Raw genomic sequence first — 17,928 nt, 5'->3', positions numbered from 1 at the left:
ACCATAGTGATATTCAGCAGTGAGGGGGGTAGCACTTTTTCTAGGATGAGTTCAAGATCTTAATTGTCCAACCTCATATATGGGAGTGAATTAATTCTTCCAAAATGAAATGGTCCCTTGGTAACATAAGAGCACTTTGTGAGGGAGGCTGTGGCCAACGTGAGGGCAAAGGGCTCAGAGAGAAGGGAGTTGGAGGAGTCATGACCTAAGCCCCTCACACACGGTTGCATCTGGGATAGGACCTGCTCTATGTGACTTTTATAAAAGAGTATGAAGATAAAAGGAACAGCAGCATGAAAGATCTAGGTTTGATTCAAGTAAAAGTTCATTGATAGAATGTGAAGGGAACAGCAGCCACGACTGGGAGGTAGAGGGAAGGTGGGGAAGGTGATGGAGAGCAGCTGATAGAGGGCAGGTGAGGGAGGGCAGGTGATGGAGGACAGGTGAGGAATGGCAGATCAGGGAGGGCAGGTGAGGGAGGGCAGGTGCTGGAGGCCAGGTGAGGGAGGGCAACTGATGGAGGGCAGGTGTGGAAGGGCAGGTGCTGGAGGGCAGGTGAGGGAGGGCAGGTGCTGGAGGGCAGATCAGGGAGGGCAGCTGATGGAGGGCAGGTGATGGAGGCCAGGTGAGGGAGGGCAGCTGATGGAGGGCAGGTGCTGGAGGCCAGGTGAGGGAGGGCAGCTGATGGAGGGCAGATCAGGGAGGGCAGGTGCTGGAGGGCAGGTGAGGGAGGGCAGGTGCTGGAGGGCAGATCAGGGAGGGCAGGTGCTGGAGGGCAAGTGCTGGAGGGCAGGTGAGGGAGGGCAGATCAGGGAGGGCAGGTGCTGAAGGGCAGGTTCTGGAGGCCAGGTGAGGGAGGGCAGCTGATGGAGGGCAGGTGATGGAGGGCAGGTGTGGGAGGGCAGGTGAGGGAGGGCAGGTGCTGGAGGGCAGGTGAGGGAGGCCAGGTGAGGGAGGGCAGCTGATGGAGGGCAGGTGATGGAGGCCAGGTGAGGGAGGGCAGCTGATGGAGGGCAGGTGCTGGAGGCCAGGTGAGGGAGGGCAGCTGATGGAGGGCAGATCAGGGAGGGCAGGTGCTGGAGGGCAGGTGAGGGAGGGCAGGTGCTGGAGGGCAGATCAGGGAGGGCAGGTGCTGGAGGGCAAGTGCTGGAGGGCAGGTGAGGGAGGGCAGATCAGGGAGGGCAGGTGCTGAAGGGCAGGTTCTGGAGGCCAGGTGAGGGAGGGCAGCTGATGGAGGGCAGGTGTGGGAGGGCAGGTGAGGGAGGGCAGGTGCTGGAGGCCAGGTGAGGGAGGGCAGCTGATGGAGAGGAGGTGATGGAGGGCAGGTGATGGAGGGCAGGTGTGGGAGGGCAGGTGAGGGAGGGCAGGTGCTGGAGGGCAGGTGAGGGAGGGCAGCTGATGGAGGGCAGGTGAGGGAGGGCTGCTGGAGGTCCTGTGGAGTCCTCTGAGGCAGGCAGAGGCTCCTCCCCGCCGTCTGGGCTCCCCCTGACAGCGCCTGTCCTTCCTCTGCTGCTCAGAAGTTCTGTGGCTTCTGAAGGAAAAGCTGAATTAGCCTTCCCCAGAAAGTCCATGAAAGGAATCTGTTACACCGTGAATCAGTGATGTGCTCCCTGCCGAGCTCTGCACACTGAGCTCAGAGAATGCTGGAAATGATCTCTAGTCATCAGGCAGAAATGGAGTGACTCAGATGACAGGATTCTTGTCATGCAAGCCGGAGGCTGAGTCTGCAGCAACTGTCCCTCAGAGAGGGAAGGGGCAGTGGGTGAGGGAAAGGGAGAAGAATGTAGGAATTCCAAGGAGTTATCACCTGCACCCCACAACTCCAGCCCAAGGAAAACGTGGACACTGGGCTCCCTGATCAGAGGTCCGAGGAAGAGGGGTCAAGGGAGGTGAGGTTCTCTTGAGAGTTTCATTTTCCCGTAGCTGGAAGGATACAAGGAGGTTTTCCCACCCCATCTGTTGCCCTCCTGAGGTGTGTGTAGTCAGGAGGAGGGCACAGGGGAGACGAGCCCTATACTCACTCACTCTTCATTCATTCATTCACTCTGTGGCCATGGAGGTTCCACTACCTGCCAGAGGCTGTGCTGGGTGCTAGGACACACGGGAAATGAGACGCTGTCCCTGTGGAGAATACGGCAGCTGGGTGGAAGCGGGTGCTGGGAATGCAGAGCAGTGAGTGCCTAAGTCAGACTCCGGGCCTGGCTGAGGCCAGATTGGTCAGAAAGGGAGGGGAGGGAGGGGGCAGGTGGGCAGAGGGAGGGGGATTGGTGGGATCACACCTGCGGTGCATCTTACAAGGTTACATGCGAAACTTGGTAAATGTGGAATGTAAATGCCTTAGCACAATACTTAAGAAAATGCCAGGAAGGCTATGTTAACCAGTGTGATAAAAATATGTCAGACGGTCTATGAAACTAGTGTATGGTGTCCCATGATCATATCAATGCACACAGCTATGATTTAATAAAAAAGAAAAAACAGCAGGAGTAATTTGGTGGGTGAGAAGCTGTGGGAGAGCCTGTTGGGCACAGGGCACAGCAATGTGAAAGTCAGAGACACAGGCGGTCACAGGGTGTGTGGGGAACTGAACACATGGGGTGCAAGTGGGGCTGTGGGCAGCAGAAGCTGGAAGGTCTTGAAGGGCTGTGGTGCCGTGCCAGGAGCGGGGAGGCTTGAGCATGAGAGGGATGAACAGCGCTGCTCCTTAGAGTGACGTCTCAGCAGTGGCAGAGGGGCAGGAGAGGAACACGCTGGGTGGCCATATCCCCCAGGGTGGGTGGTGGAGGAGCCCAGACAGGGAGGTGGGAACAGAAAGATGAGAACAGAGTCAGGAGATCTATGGGGGTGCGGACAAGCCCTGGGACTCAGAGGAATTGTGGCTTGAGGGTCAGGGACCACCGGGAGGAAAAAGGGGTAGCAAGAGGTAGGCGGATGGGAACAGAGGGGAGTTGGTGAGGGGAAGGTGATGGAGATGTCTTCCTCCTCTTCTGAAGAAAGTGCCCATCAGGTCTCAGACCCACTGGCATACAGACCTGCATGGTAACCTCCCTTCTGCTCCAGGCATCTCTAAATGCCTCCTGGAGTTCAGAAATGCAGCATTCTCAGCATCCATCTCACACCTAACTGTGGTGTACCTGATGCTGGGCCACAGCCCTGGGGTGTGATGGTGACAAAAGGCCATTGGGGAGGACAAAGAGGAGCTGCAGAAGAATAAAAGAATGAAGGAATTTGGGATGCAAAGCTAAGGAATGAAGGCTTCAGGGTGTTTATGGGATGCCTTCCCGCACATCACCCTGATCCCTGACAGCCCCAGCTGCTGTAATGGTTATCCCTTCTTAGGGAAGCGGCAGCAGAGGCCCCATGGATTCCATCTTCTTAGTTAGTTGCAGGGCAAATCTGTGGGGCTCCAAGGCCCTTGTGCTCGCACCTGCCCATGTGACAAAAACAAAATGCCAGCAGGCTGACTGAAGTTGCACAGTGGAAATTCCAGTTGGACCTAAGGAAGGATTTCCTTTCACGGAAGAGCATGAAACCTTGCTAGTCCCTTGAGAGACCACCCACATCTGTGTGCTGGGTGAGGCCCTGCCCAGAGGCGAGGGGGTGTCGATGTCATTGTAGAATCTACAATGCCCACAGGTCCCCATCTGGGTCCTCCAAGGCAGGAATAATGTTCTCTAAGCACTTCTTATTTTCAAAAAGCCTTTCTCTCTCAGGCTGGAATCACCTCTACTTGGAGTGAGAATGCCACTTCTATGCAGCCGAATCAAAGCTTTGATTGATTGACTGTTCCCTTTACTTTTTATGAATAATAATTTTAAAACAAATGCAGTTAGTAGACCGGACCTTTCAAACCATGAGGTGTAATCTGGCCAGGGTCGGGGAAGAATGCAGCCTACCATTGGTGGTGATAAACTGGGACAGTGGAGATTTTTCCAAAGATAGTAGAAGGCCTGAAGCAAGACCTCAAGTTCTTAGGGGATAGAGCCTGCACCTAGAGGGTTCTTTTTGAAGAGGGTTCTTTTTGTATTAATGATTTAATAAATACCTTTATTGTTTTCTCTTTCTCTCATTAGAATAATAAAATGCTCATCTTTGTTTTAAAAAAGTGAACGTTAGAAAGAAAGAGCTTCATACATTCACGTTGAATGATGGTGATTGCCCCTCGTCCCTCCTCCCTCTCCTTGGGAATGTGTGTCTGAGGGAATCGGCACGTGTGACTTCTGTGACTTCGTTCATGAAGGAGTCTGGGTTGTATTGCACACAAGATTCCCAAGAAGCAGCCTCTGAGACACAGTGCAGCACCTTATTACAGAGTGTCTTTGGGGTTAATGCCTGTGACATTGACCCCAAAGCCACAAAAGCAGGATTGAGCAGAGACCTGAAATGGAGTCCCCGGGAAGACCCCAGACAGCTCCAGAGGAGCTCTGGGGGTGGCCCTTGATGTTCCAGTCTGGGACCAAAGCTGAGCTTTTATTATCATCCTCCTGCCTCAAGCAGTCATGGGATACCCACTGGCCTTGGAGGAGGTGTGGCCCCGGCAAGGCAGCCTCCTTCCCTTCAGCTGAGGCTGTGCACCGAAGGCTGACAGCTCGACCAGCAGCAGGAGGAATCAGTCCTTCATTACTGATGTAGTATGTGGGCGGTGCGCCCCGGGCGAGCTTGGGTGTATCCTGAACATGCCCATGTGCTCCGGCCTGTCTGCTGTGTGCACGTGTGTCTGTGTGTGTGTCTGTGTACAGGCCGCCCTGCCCTCTATCAGGAACCACGGCAGTTCTGCAGGGGGCCAGGAGGTGAGCATGGCTTTCTGCTGCCCAATTGTCCATCCTGCTTCAGTGGCCCCTCCACACCTTCCTGTCTCTTGTCCAAAATGGGCCTAGAGAAAGGTATGAAATGAGGGATTTGGAGTGGGGATGTCACAGGCTCTGGGAGAGGGGCTATCTTCTAAAGCTTCCTTGCACAAATTAGAAAAACAGCACTGCTTGCTAGCAGATTTCAGGTGAATGCACTGCCTGGCAAGAAGTCTGTGAACAGATCCAGCCCCCACTGGACCCCGATGCTGGGCTGGACTATACTGCCTGAGGAAACAGCGCTTTGGGGAGTAGGCCCAGCTGAGGAAATTACCTGAGGAGCTGACCCTACTGTTCAGTCTATTGTCAGAAGTCAAGATGACTCTCAGAGCAGAGTCCTAGTCCAAGGACCCTGGAAGTCTTAACTCTCCAGATGCAGGCAGGCGAGGCCCTAGGGATGGCCGTGGGGACAGTCTGACGCAGGTAGAAAACGGAGCCCCTCCTGGTAGTCGGCACCCACTTACATCTTTCTCATCCAAGGGCATGTGTCTATGTGACGTTTATGCTCAGTAAGTCCAATGACCAGATGGACTTAGGAAGAGAGATGAGCAGGGATGTGTGTCCATAACCCAGCTCTGCAGACGTGAGAAAACCAGGTCACCAGATGCTCCAGAGGCTCCGGCATCAGATCCAGGCTGGATCCTATCAGTGCTTCACCCTTTCTTTGAAACATGATAATTTACCCAATACTTTCTCAAAGAGCCTGTGATTCCCTGTCATAGACATAAAATCCCTCTTTTTCTAAAGGTCAATGTTGTCATGTTATTTTATACATGTAATTATTGCTTATGACAGATTAATTCTACTGGAAGAGCATAGGGCAAAGTGTAGGTGGTTTCGTGTCCTTGAATTCTTGAACCCTGGAGCTGTAGGAAGCTTGAGATCATCTCCTCAGAGGGTCACACCTCAGAGCCCAGAGCAGAATTCTCCCCCTTGTCTTCTTTGACCCACAAAATGAGTGATGTGAACGTGCTTGTGGAGGACACACTTGCCTGCTGCTGCAGCCTTCAGCATCACACTGCTGGCCTGCAGGCTCGCGCGGGGCAGTGACTTGCCCCAGATGACACAGCTGCTCTGAGGCAGGATCTGGACCAAGCCCTGGGCTCTGATGGCACAGCAGAACTCTCTCACCCCAGGACACACTGGCTCTTTTTTGATCTACTTAGACAGGAGATATAAATGAACACCATGAATTTACTTGGTACCATGATGAGGTAACAGGTTGCACAAGCCAAACTCACTGTGCCTCCCAACAGATATAACTCACACACACACACACATACACACACACCTCTCCAGACCTTTGGACAGACACTAGATCTTATTTTATCATTTGGGATTTCACCTAACTCAATGCCTGACATGCTGCTTAATTAATAATGCTTGTTGAGTAAATAAATTAATAGTGAATATTAGTAGATGTTACCTTCTCAAGATTCTCATGGTCTTCACCTTAACCTTGATTCAGGGGCCCAAATAGACCATTTTCACGTGAGAGAGAGAAAAGGAAAGGGAAGGAAAAGACACTTCCGTAAAGCTCCTGTGTGGGTAGTGCTGTGCCAGTGTCTTGAATCTATATCATCTCAGCTAATCTCATTTTAAAATGAACAGTCCCAAGCGAGCAGACATCCCCAGTAAGGAGTTGACCCACCCTCCCCTGGCGCCCGTATAGAAGGGCTTTAAGTACAGAGGCTGTGGCTGCTTCATCAATTTCTGCCTCTGCTTATTCCCGGAAGATCTGAAAAAGAAAACAACATCAGGACTTCTGAAGACCAAAAAGCTCACAATCCTAAGCTTGCAGCCTTCCCTCTTTGGGGGTGGGAGAAGCAGGGGAATATTAAGAGGAGTGCAGGAAGCTAAAAATATCTTCAAAGCTTATGTAGATTTGGTACACAGAGAGGAGCTGGCCTCTGGGCTCCAGCTGTTCTCAGGACTGACTTAGATGCCCTTGACATGTAGATCCAGACGTTCTCAAAACCCGCCCACCATTTGTAACCTTTTAAAAATCTTTCTGATTGTGTTCATGTTCTTTAAATTTATCACCCCTGGGAGTTGAGCTACAATATGCAAATGAGACCATTGAAGAGCCCCAGACACCCCTCCTCCTCAAGTTTCTTGGGAGAAATGCAGGAGGTCAGAGACATCCATCCTTGGAATAACAGGTGCCTTTGAGAGGGGCTGTACCCCTAATCATTAGCATGTTAATAGGGAGGGAATCAAAAGATCACTCCATCAACACCCAAAGAGGGCATCCTTTCAGTCAATAGCAGCTCATAAAAGTCCCCATGCCATTGACACGGCATAAAAACAATTCTTAATTAAGAATTAAACAAACTTTCATCTAATGCAATTCTGAACTTCACCCTTTAAAATAATGCCAAGTTCAGAAACACATTTGGCTTCATGATTCCGTCTGGCGGAGTCCATACATTGAATGAGTATTTTCCCTTGCAGCTGACACTCTGCTTTCCTGGTTCACATAGGAAAATGAGATGGGTGTCACTCCCCCAAAGGCCATAGTGCTCAGTTAAAAGTGACTGGGAGGAAGAAGACTGCAACTGAGCAAATGTTAACCTTGGGTGACCCAGAAGAGGGCCACATCCCAGTTTTCCTGTTTTGTAATCAACACCTACTAAATGTAATTCAGCTCTTAGATACTCTGAATGTTGGCTGCCAGATTGGTAGACAAGTAGCTTTTAATACACTGATGACACAGTATTACTGACATTAGAGAGATGGCCATGAACCAGGTGGCCAATTACTCTCAGAAAGAACAGCTCAATATCAATTGTGCTAAATTCAAATAGTCATATTCGGCAGAGGCTATTCTACATCCAGATGGATAAGATTTAAATATCTCCATTCAGCAGGACAATTCATTTCATTATCTGCAGAGTCCTGCTATAGCCAGCTCATCCTTGCAGGCCCTGGAAGACCAGGTCCTGGCCAACATTAAGTCTGTTCAGCAGGAATATTAAAAGAAAAGCACCAACTCTAAATCTTTCAAATCAATGTCACCCCATCCTTGCGTTAGATGGTTAGAACTCTGGATTTTCACTGAAAAACTGGTAAAGCTTCTGAGTATATGCAAAGAAGGTTTCTGGAACCATCTTGGCTCTGCTTCTGGACATCTTGGCGCCTTCTGCCACCTTGCATGGCTGACCTCCCCTGGGAAAGACGACGGTCCAGCCCCCTTCTTGCTTGCAGCTAAACACCATCTTTGCCTCCTCTTTGTTTGGTTCTTGAGACATATGGTGTGTCTCTTCATCAACCCCAGAAAACACGTGGGCTTGTAGCACTTACTGGCGACCTCAATCTCACTGGCAAAATGTGGAGCCAACACATTCACCAGCCACCCAGTCCTCCATTCAGATGAAGCAACTGGATTGCCAGCTGGCTCCATTCAGCCACAGATGTGTGTGCAGGACCCCTCAACCCCCATCTCTCTCTCCCCCCCACACTCAGCCCGTTTTGCTGAAGTGTGGCTTTGACTGGCTTTAGCCTAGATCTTCACTTTCCACAATCCCCACCAAATCTCATTGCCACACATCTGTTAAGCTCCATTCATTTACTTTGTCCACCACTGAGAATGTTTGCACTTGCAAAATACCGCCAGTACGTATATTCTCCAATATTTAACCCATATTGTAAGTCTTACCCAGAAATGTATATATTGGAGCAACAGCTGGATCCTTTACCGTCACACACTAGGATTACAGCCAGTAGGCAAATGACCAGCACAACCTTGGGCCTCTCACTCAAGAGGTCCAAGTGGAGATGGAAGACAAGGATTGCAGGGTTAGTCACAACTCTCACTTTTCTGCTGCTCCTTTCTGGCAATGTTAACTGTTCCTGGGTGCTTGATTCAGTACTAGCTGGAAAGACGACATGCCATTGGTATTAACACCCCATCATCAGAGATGGCAAATAGCATTAATTATATTGATTAGTTTCATTCATGTCCATTAAGATGTGAATGCTGATGAATTATATTACTATTAATTATAAGAAACAATTGTAGTACACTAATTACTCTGATCCTACATCTATGGGAGTTATTGCTGTTTAACAATGAATGATAGACTCTTTACCACTGGGCCTGGCTGGAGCCTCAGATACCTTCTCTACACAGTATTTGAGGCAGTCATCACCAACTAATTGGAGTCAGTTCAGGAGAATATAACACGCTTAGCACTTGGTCTCCACAGCCAGGCGGCCTCCTCCATCTTGCATAAGAACCTGGGAACTGGCTGAGACAGTGCTGCTGAGCCACGGCTTCCCAGCAGGCTTTCATGCTGGTCAGAACCTCTGACTCAAGGGACTCTTTGGGGAGTTTTGTTGTTGTTTTCCCCCGGGTGTCCAGTCTTTCTTTCCCTCATACTGCCATCAGTGTCATCATCCTAGTCATTTGCTGTTTAAGGACCTTTTCTGCTCTCTCTGTGCCTATGAAATAAACATCAAATTAGATAAAGTAGTGTCCAGTGATTTGCAACTGGCTCTGACCTGCTCCAGTCCTCCCTCTCACTTCACGTTAGGGGACCTATGGCTCAACCATGCTGAATTTCTCATTCTTCTAAAACAAGATGTGCCCTTTCATGACACTATAACTTGTACCAATTGTTATTCTTTCTTTCAAAAATACTATTTTTACTTCTGTACCTGGAATTACTTTTCATGAATTATCTAGATGCTGGTGGTACTCGGTCGGGCCACCCACCCCATAGTTAGACCTTTCTTGACCTTTCTACTATTCCCTGAGCTGCTTTTCATAAAAGGTCTTCCCTAGAATTTACCCAAATATGTTTAAATTATTCATTATCTGATTTATCGCCGCCCATCACTCTGAGCTAATTTAGGTCAAGAGCTATGTTTCTAATAGCCTCAATAAGTGGTACAATGTTGATCTTCATTAAATATCAATAAAGTGAGCATTGACATTGGAAAGTGGAGTAGGTGGCCAAACTTGGGATGATAAATGTTTTATTAATGCAGGATCACTTATTTAATAGGTATGAACGTCTCAATACACAATAAAGAGAAAAGGAAAGGCCATTTCAGCTTACATCATCTTAGTGACTTTGGGATCTCAGGGTTCCTTCTACTCTCAGCCATTCCCCTGCAGTATCCTTCTATGTCCTCACCATGACCACACCACCTTACAATAAGTAGTGACAGTATTCCTTTTTTAAAATTATTAAATCATAGCTGGGTACATTAGTGCAATCAAGGGGTACAATGTGCTGGTTTCATACACAATCTGAAATATTTTCATCAAACTGTTTAATATAGCCTTCATGGCATTTTCTTAGTTATTATATGTAGACATTTGTATTCTGCATTTAGTAAGTTTCACCTGTACCCATTCTAAGATGCACCGTTGGTATGACCCCACCAATCACTCTCCCTCCACCTCCACCTCCCCCCTCCCCTTCCCTCCCTTGGCCCTTTCCCCATATTCTTGTGCTATAGTTGGGTTATAGCCTTCATATGAAAGCTATAAGTTAGCTTCATAGTAGGGCTGAGTACATTGGATACTTTTTCTTCCATTCTTGAGATACTTTGCTAAGAAGAATATGTTCCAGTTCCATCCATGTAAACATGAAAGAGGTAAAGTCTCCATCTTTCCTTAAGGCTGCATTAGATTCCATGGTATACATGTACCACAATTTGCTAGTCCATTCGTGGGTCGATGGGCACTTGGGTTTCTTCCATGACTTAGCAATTATGAATTGGGCTGCAATAAACATTCTGGTACAGATGTCTTTGTTATATTGTGATTTTTGGTCTTCTGGGTATATACTTAGTAAAGGAATTATAGGATCGAATGTCATGTCTAGTTTTAGATCTCTAAGTATTCTCCAAACATCCTTCCAAAAGGAACGAATTAGTATTCATTCCCACCAGCAGTGTAGAAGTGTGCCTTTTTCTCCACATCCATGCCAACATCTCTGGTTTTGGGATTTGCAAAACCACTACTATCTCAAAGTAGTTTTGATTTGCATTTCTCTGATGACTAAGGATGATGAGCTTTTTTTCATGTGTCTGTAGACTGCGCACCTGTCTTCTTTAGAGAAGTTTCTCTTCAAGTCTTTTGCCCACCCTGAAATGGGATCACTGGTTCTTTTCTTGCTAATATGTTTGAGTTCTCTGTGGATTCTGGTTATTAAACCTTTGTCAGAGGTATAACCTGCAAATATTTTCTCCCATTCTGAGAGCTGTCTGCCTGCTTTACTTACTATGTTCTTGGCTGTGCAGAAGCTTTTTAGTTTGATCAGGTCCCAGTATTGTATTTTTGATACTGCTTCCATTGCCTGGGAAGTCCTCCTCTAAAATATTCACCCAGGCCGATTCCTTTAAGAGTTTTCCTTGCACTTTCTTCTAGTATTTTTATAATTTCATGTCTTAAGTTTAAATCTTTTATCCAGTGAGAGTCTATCTTAGTTAATGGTGAAAGGTATGGGTCCAGTTTCAGTCTTCTATAGGTCGCCAGCCAGTTCACCCAGCACCATTTGTTAAATAGGGAATCTTTTTCCCACTGAATGTTTTTAATTGAATTGTCAAAGATCAGATAACAGTAAGTAGCTGTATTCATCTCTTGGTTCTCTATTCTGTTCCATACATCTACCTCTCTATTTTTGTGCCAGTACCATGCTGTTTTGGTCACTATTGATTTATAGTACAGTCTGAGGTTGGTAGCGTGATTCCTCCTGCTTTGTTTTTATTTCTGAGTAATGTCTTGGCTATTTGAGGTTTTTTCTATTCCGTATAAAATGAAGTATTGTTTTCTCGAGATCTTTAAAATATGACAATGGAGCTTTAAAAGGAATTGCATTAAAATTATATATTGCCTTGGGTAGTATAGACCTTTTAATAATGTTGATTCTTCCCAGCCATGAGCATGGTATGTTTTCCATTTGTTAACATCTTTAGCTATTTCTTTTCTTAAAGTTTCATAGCTCTCTTTATAGAAATCTTTCACATCCTTTCTTAGGTATACTTCCAAATATTTCACCTTCTTTGGACTACTGTGAAAGGAAAGAGTCCTTGACTGTTTTTTCGGCTTAACTATTGTTGGTATATATAAAGGCTACAGATTTATGGGTGTTGATTTTTTAGCCTGAGACATTGCTGTATTCCTTGATCACTTCTAAAAGTTTTGTAGTAGAATCCCTAGTGTTTTCCAAATATATGATCATATCATCTGTGAAGAGTGAAATATTGATCTCTTCTGACCCTATGTGGATACCCTTGATCACCTTTTCTTCCCTAATTGCGATGGCTAAAACTTCTATTACAGTGTTAAAAAGCAATGGAGACAATGGGCAACATTGCCTGGTTCCTTATCTAAGTGTAAATGATTTCAATTTAACTCCATTCAATACCATATTGGCTGTGGGTTTGCTGTAGATGGCCTCTATTAGTTTAAGAAATGTCCCTTCTATACCAATTTTTTTTTATTTGCACCAGAATGTTTATTGCAGCCCAATTTATTATTGCTAAGTCATGGAAGAAGCCCAAGTGCCCATCGACCCATGAATGGATTAATAAATTTTGGTATATGTACACCATGGAATATTATGCAGCCTTAAAAAAAGATGGAGACTTTGCCTCTTTCATGTTTACATGGATGGAGCTAGAACATATTCTTCTTAGTAAAATATCTCAAGAATGGAAGCAAAAGTATACAATGTACTCAGCCCTACTATGAAACCAATTTATAGCTTTCATATGTAGCCCAACTACAGCCCAAAAAGAAGGGGAAAGAGAGAGGGAGGGGAGGGAGGGAGGATGGGTGGAGGGAGGATAATTGGTGGGACCATACCTACAGTGCATTTTATAAGGCTACAAGTTAAATCTACTAAAGTGTAGAATACAAATGTTTTAACACAACTAAGTAAATGCAGTGAAGGCCACATTAACCAGTTGGATGAAATTATCTTAAATTACATATAAAACCAGCACATTGTACCCCAGAATTACATTCATGTACACAGCTATGATTTAATTTAAAAAAAAGATAAATGAATAAAATGGTCTTTTCCTATATCATTCCTTTGAATGAAACATAAAAAAATGTTCACTGCAATAATCTCAGACTACTTTTATATAAAAACTTCAGAATACATAAAGCACATATTTGAGCTTTCAAAGATGCCATTTAGATTTCACATATTAAACAGCTACAGCTTAGCTCACAATAGCACAAATATGCCTAACACATGAACACTATTAATATTTCATCCTTTGTTAATAGTCGGAAAGAACTGCGTGGTTTGAAAGGTGCTTTAACTTATGTGTGTTCATTAAAACTCAATAAGTAATTCAAGTATGGTCACATAAAGGCAGGCAATTAATCCAATATCACTATAAAACTCAAAGCCATAAAAATAAAGGCAGAAAACTCAGTTTCTCTACCTTTCATTACATAAGGCACTACATATACCTTACTGTATAAATATAACAATTCTTACATATGGTTTCCCTAGAGCATAATGGAGTTTCAGAAACTACAAAAGATGTCAGGATCCATAGTTGGCTTCTTCAGATGCTTTTCTTGCTTGTATCAATTCTTCATTCATAGTAAGCAAGTCTTTAACCCTAGCAAACTTCCTGGGATCCTTTCAAATTGCAATGATATCTTCAACTTGTACTCAACCTTGTCTGCCAAGAGACATGGCCTTGTGAGTCATGTCAGTAATGAACTTTATGAGGATTCTGGTCATCTCCAAAGCCATACATCATGCATCTCAATTCCTCAGAAAAAAAGTCTGTCTTTTACCCTGTCCACCCTCTGAACCTCTTCCAATTTTTTCATTTTCTTCTTCAAAAGCAGTGTCTTGCTCCTCATCTGCCACCCCATCAGCCCGCCAGCCTACAGCACCCAGCAGGCTCCCTCTCAACAGGTTTCAGTACTTCTGCAGCCTCATTTCTGGTGACTTCCACATTAAAGAGAGTTTTTATTTCATTTTATTTTTCAACTAAAATAGTTAACAGTTTTATTTTCACATTTCACAATGCAAATGAAAACTGCCTCCTTTTTGAGTTTACTTCTTCCCTTCAAAACTATTCTCTCTTTGACAGGAAGGAAAGCAAGTCTTCCTTACCACGCTATTAAGAGAACACCCAGAGTCACAGCACCACGATCTCCTGGTGAAACAGAGCAAGTAATATGAAACTGACATAATGATAACTCCCCTCTACCCTTATCTGCCTGTCAAGTCATTCCAGGACCAGTGAGCACCAACATGGGACCTGCAGGAGGTCTCATCTGTGGGATAAAATAAGAAAAATATCCACGTGACCACCGGAGTATATAGGGTGGCCAGAAATGAAGAAGCTTGGTTACACACCATCCCATGCTATGTAGTCTGTTTCTTGTTTCTCTTTAATAATTACAGGAGTGAGCTTGCACCCGTGGCAAAGCCACTGTTCTCTCGTGTCTCCGGTCACGTAACATCATCATTGGGGGCCCAGGCATCATTGGCATGTGACCTCCCATGGGTGGCCTCATTCCAGGAGCAGTTCCCACTGGCATCATTCCAGGAGGAGGAGGACCCGCAAGATTGGGGGGAGGTGGAATCATCTCCCCTGCAGGAGCAGGAGCAGAGAATGGAATAGGAGGTATTTTTCCTCATTGAAATGCAGTGGTGTTTTGTCAATCAGGCTCTAGGCCTGCTCTTCCATCCATTTCTGATAGTTCCCTCACAGTCTCTTTGTGTTTCCTCCCACAGCAGTGTGTCTTTCTCACAGATGGAGAGTCATGGGTGAGATATGTATCGTAATAGTCACAATAAAACTTGGGCATATTCCCTCCTGGCCATTGGCCACTCCTTCCTAATGTGAGTTTTTAAAAACAATCCTCCATACCAGTGTGGGAGGAAAGGATGGTAGGGCAGAGGGGAGGAAGTCTGCTCTATTGGTAATAAAGCTCCAAGTTCATCCCATTATGGATTTCATAGTCCCCTAGAGACATGTGGTTCTTAAAAATCGTGTACCACTTCTCAAGGACAATCTTGTTCCAACGGGTGCCAGTTTGGGCTGCAATCACCTTCTTAAGGTCCCCAATAGTGTCATTGGTGTTGCATTTAACGTGGACCTTCTTCCCCAAACAGTCGTTGCAAACAACCTCAATCATCCCGGCTGGAGCTCCAATCTCAAACTTCCAACCTGCAGACACCACAACCTCTAGCCTCAAGTGCTCCAATGGATGAGATTTTAAAAACCATGAGAGACTCTTTTGCAATCTCCATACATTTGCAAACCACAATGAACTCTAGAGGATATATTCCTGTCTTATCCTTGGCTAGAAGAAGCTGATGGGAGGAGTTTTCTAGCACTCTGGGATGCAGAGGCCAGTGGATTACTTGAGCTCTGGAGTTGTAGAGCAAGAGCAACTCCCCATCTCTACAACAGAAGGCACATCCAATCTCTACTTCAGCCTTTCAGAACAACCCTATACCAATTTTCTTTTTCTTTCTTTTTTTTTTTTTTTGTGAGTGTGTTTATTTGTAGAAATAGCATGAAAATGTGCATTAGAATGCAAATTCTGAACCAAATTTAGGATAATGTTTACCTCTTAAGTATTCTGATCATGAAGGGATGCTGGATAGTATCAAAAGATTTTTCTGCATCAATTGAGAGAATCATATGGTCTTTATTTTTTAGTTTGTTTATGTGCTGTCTTACATTTATAGATTTACATATATTGAACCAGCCATGAGACCCTGGGATAAATCCCACTTGGTCATGTTGTATAATTTTTTTGATGTATTGTTGGATTCTGTCTGTTAGGATCTTATTGAATATTTTTGTGTCAATATTCATTAGTGATATTGGTCTATAATTTTCTTTTCTTGTTGGGTCTTTCCCTGGTTTAGGGATCAAGGTAATGTTTGCTTCATAGAATGTGTTGGGTAGTATTCCTTCTTTTTTTATATTTTGGAAGAGGTTTAGTAATATAGGCACTAGTTCTTCTTTAAAGGTTTGGTAGAATTCTGACATGAAGCCATCTGGTCCCAGGCTTTTCTTTTTAGGGAGATTTTGTATAGTTGATGCTATTTTGGAACTTGATATAAGCCTGTTCAACATTTCCACTTCGTTCTGGCTAAGTCTTGGTAGGTGGCATGCTTCTAAGTATTGGTCAATTTCCTTCAGATTTTCATATTTCTGAGAGTAAAGTTTCTTATAATATTTGTTAAGAATTTTTTTAAATTTCTGAGGCATCTGTTGTTATTTCATCTTTTCCATTTCTGATTAATGAAATTAGAGATTTTGCTCTTTTTTTCCTGGTTAGGTTAGCCAAAGGTTTACCTATTTTATTGATCTTTTCAAAACACCAACTTTTGGATTTATTGATCTTTTGTATAATTCTTTTGTTTTCAATTTCATTTAATTCTGCTCTAATTTTGGTTATTTCTTTTCTTCTGCTGGATTTGGGGTTGGAATGCTCTTCCTTCTCCAGTTGCTTGAGATGTCCTGCTAAGTTCTTAACTTCCTCTCTTTCCGTTTTCTTGAGGAAGGCTTGCAGTGCTATAAATTTCCCTCTTAGGACTGCCTTTGCAGTATCCCAGAGGTTCTGATAATTCATGTCTTCATTATCATTTTGTTCCAAAAATTTGGTAATTTCCTTCTTAATCTCATCTATTACCCATCTATCCTTCAGCATAAGGTTATTTAGCTTCCATGTTTTTTGTATGAGTATGCAGATTCCTATTGTTATTGAGTTCAACTTTTATTCCATGATGGTCTGAGAAGATGCAAGGAATAATTTCTATATTTTTAAGTTTTCTGAGGTTAGACTTGTGACCTAGGATGTGATCGATTTTGGAGTATTTTCCATGGGCTGATGAGAAGAATGTGTATTCAGTTTTGTTGGGATGAAATGTTCTCTAGATGTCTGTTAAATCCAGATATTGAATGGTTAAGTTTAAATCTAAAATTTGTTACTCAGCTTCTTTTTTGGAGGATCTATCCAACACTTCTAAAGAGGTGTTAAAATCTCCGACTACTATGGAACTGGAGGAAATCAAGTTGCTCATGTCTGTTAGATTTTCTCTTATAAATTGAGGTGCATTCTGGTTGGGTGCATAAATATTTAATAATAAATAATTTAAATCTTATCATATTGAGTATTGCCCTTAGCAAACATGAAGTGCCCATCCTTATCCTTTCTTATTTTGGTTGGTTTAAAACCTATTGTATCTGCGAATAGGATTGCAATGCCAGCTTTTTTCTGCTTTCCATTTGCTTGGAATATAGATGACCATCCCTTCACCTTGAGTCTATATTTATCTTTCAAGGTAAGATGAGATTCTTGTATGCAGCAGATATCTGGCCTGAGTTTTTGTATCCCGTCAGCCAACCTGTGCCTCTTTAGAGGACAATTTAAACCATTCACATTTATTGAGAATATTGATAAGCCTTTCGAAAGTCCAGTGGACATTTTTAATCCTTTTGTGACTGTGGAAGTTGATTTGATCAAAAGTTTCTGGGTGACTTTACTTTTGTGGTGGAGGATTACACTGGTCTTTATGGAGGATAGGTCTGAGAATATCCTGGAGAGCTGGTTTAGTTATGGCAAATTTCTTCAACATGTGAATGTCATTAATGTATTTAATTTCTCCATCATAAATGAAACTCAGTTTAGCTGGATACATGATCCTGGGTTGAAAGTTATTTTGTTTTAGGAGATTAAAAGTCGATGACCATCCTCGTCTAGCTTGAAAGTTTTCAGCAGAGAGATCTGCAGTTATTCTAATATTCTTCCCCTTTTAGGTTATGGTTTTCTTACATATGGCTGCTTTCAGAATTTTCTCCTTCATATTAACTTCAGTGAAATTGATTATGATGTGTCTGGGGATGTCTTATTTGGGTTGAGTCCTGCTGGAGTTCTGAAACTGTCTGCTATCTGAATTTCAGTATCTGTTTGCATGTCTGGAAAGTTCTCTTTCATAATCTCATGAAGAAGAGACTCTGTGCCTTGTGAAGCCACATCATCACTTTTGGGATCCCTATGAGGCAAATATTGGTTTTCTTCAAATTATCCCAGAGCTCTCTGAGAGAGATCTGTTTTTGCCCTCCA

At 44.3% G+C, this 17,928-nt stretch overlaps 1 protein-coding gene across 1 annotated transcript; it reads right to left on the bottom strand.

Annotated features, from left to right (window-relative positions):
• Positions 1–14,750: 14,750 nt before the first annotated feature.
• On the bottom strand, positions 14,751–14,982 carry LOC128588980 (ubiquitin-like protein 5). The gene has a single exon (XM_053595829.1). It carries the CDS (start codon positions 14,980–14,982, stop codon positions 14,761–14,763), a length of 222 nt encoding a protein of 73 aa, XP_053451804.1. The 3' UTR covers positions 14,751–14,760.
• Between the last annotated feature and the right edge of the window lie 2,946 nt (positions 14,983–17,928).

Source organism: Nycticebus coucang, chromosome 6 (genome assembly GCF_027406575.1).
Source record: "Nycticebus coucang isolate mNycCou1 chromosome 6, mNycCou1.pri, whole genome shotgun sequence".
Taxonomy (NCBI): Eukaryota; Metazoa; Chordata; class Mammalia; order Primates; family Lorisidae; genus Nycticebus; species Nycticebus coucang.
The sequence above is the reverse complement of the archived record's forward strand: the minus strand, read 5'-3'. Positions and strand labels throughout refer to the sequence as shown.

Bases quoted from the DNA above. Each gene is read 5' to 3' on its own strand.
- LOC128588980 (XM_053595829.1), bottom strand. From the start codon at position 14,982: ATGATTGAGGTTGTTTGCAACGACTGTTTGGGGAAGAAGGTCCACGTT.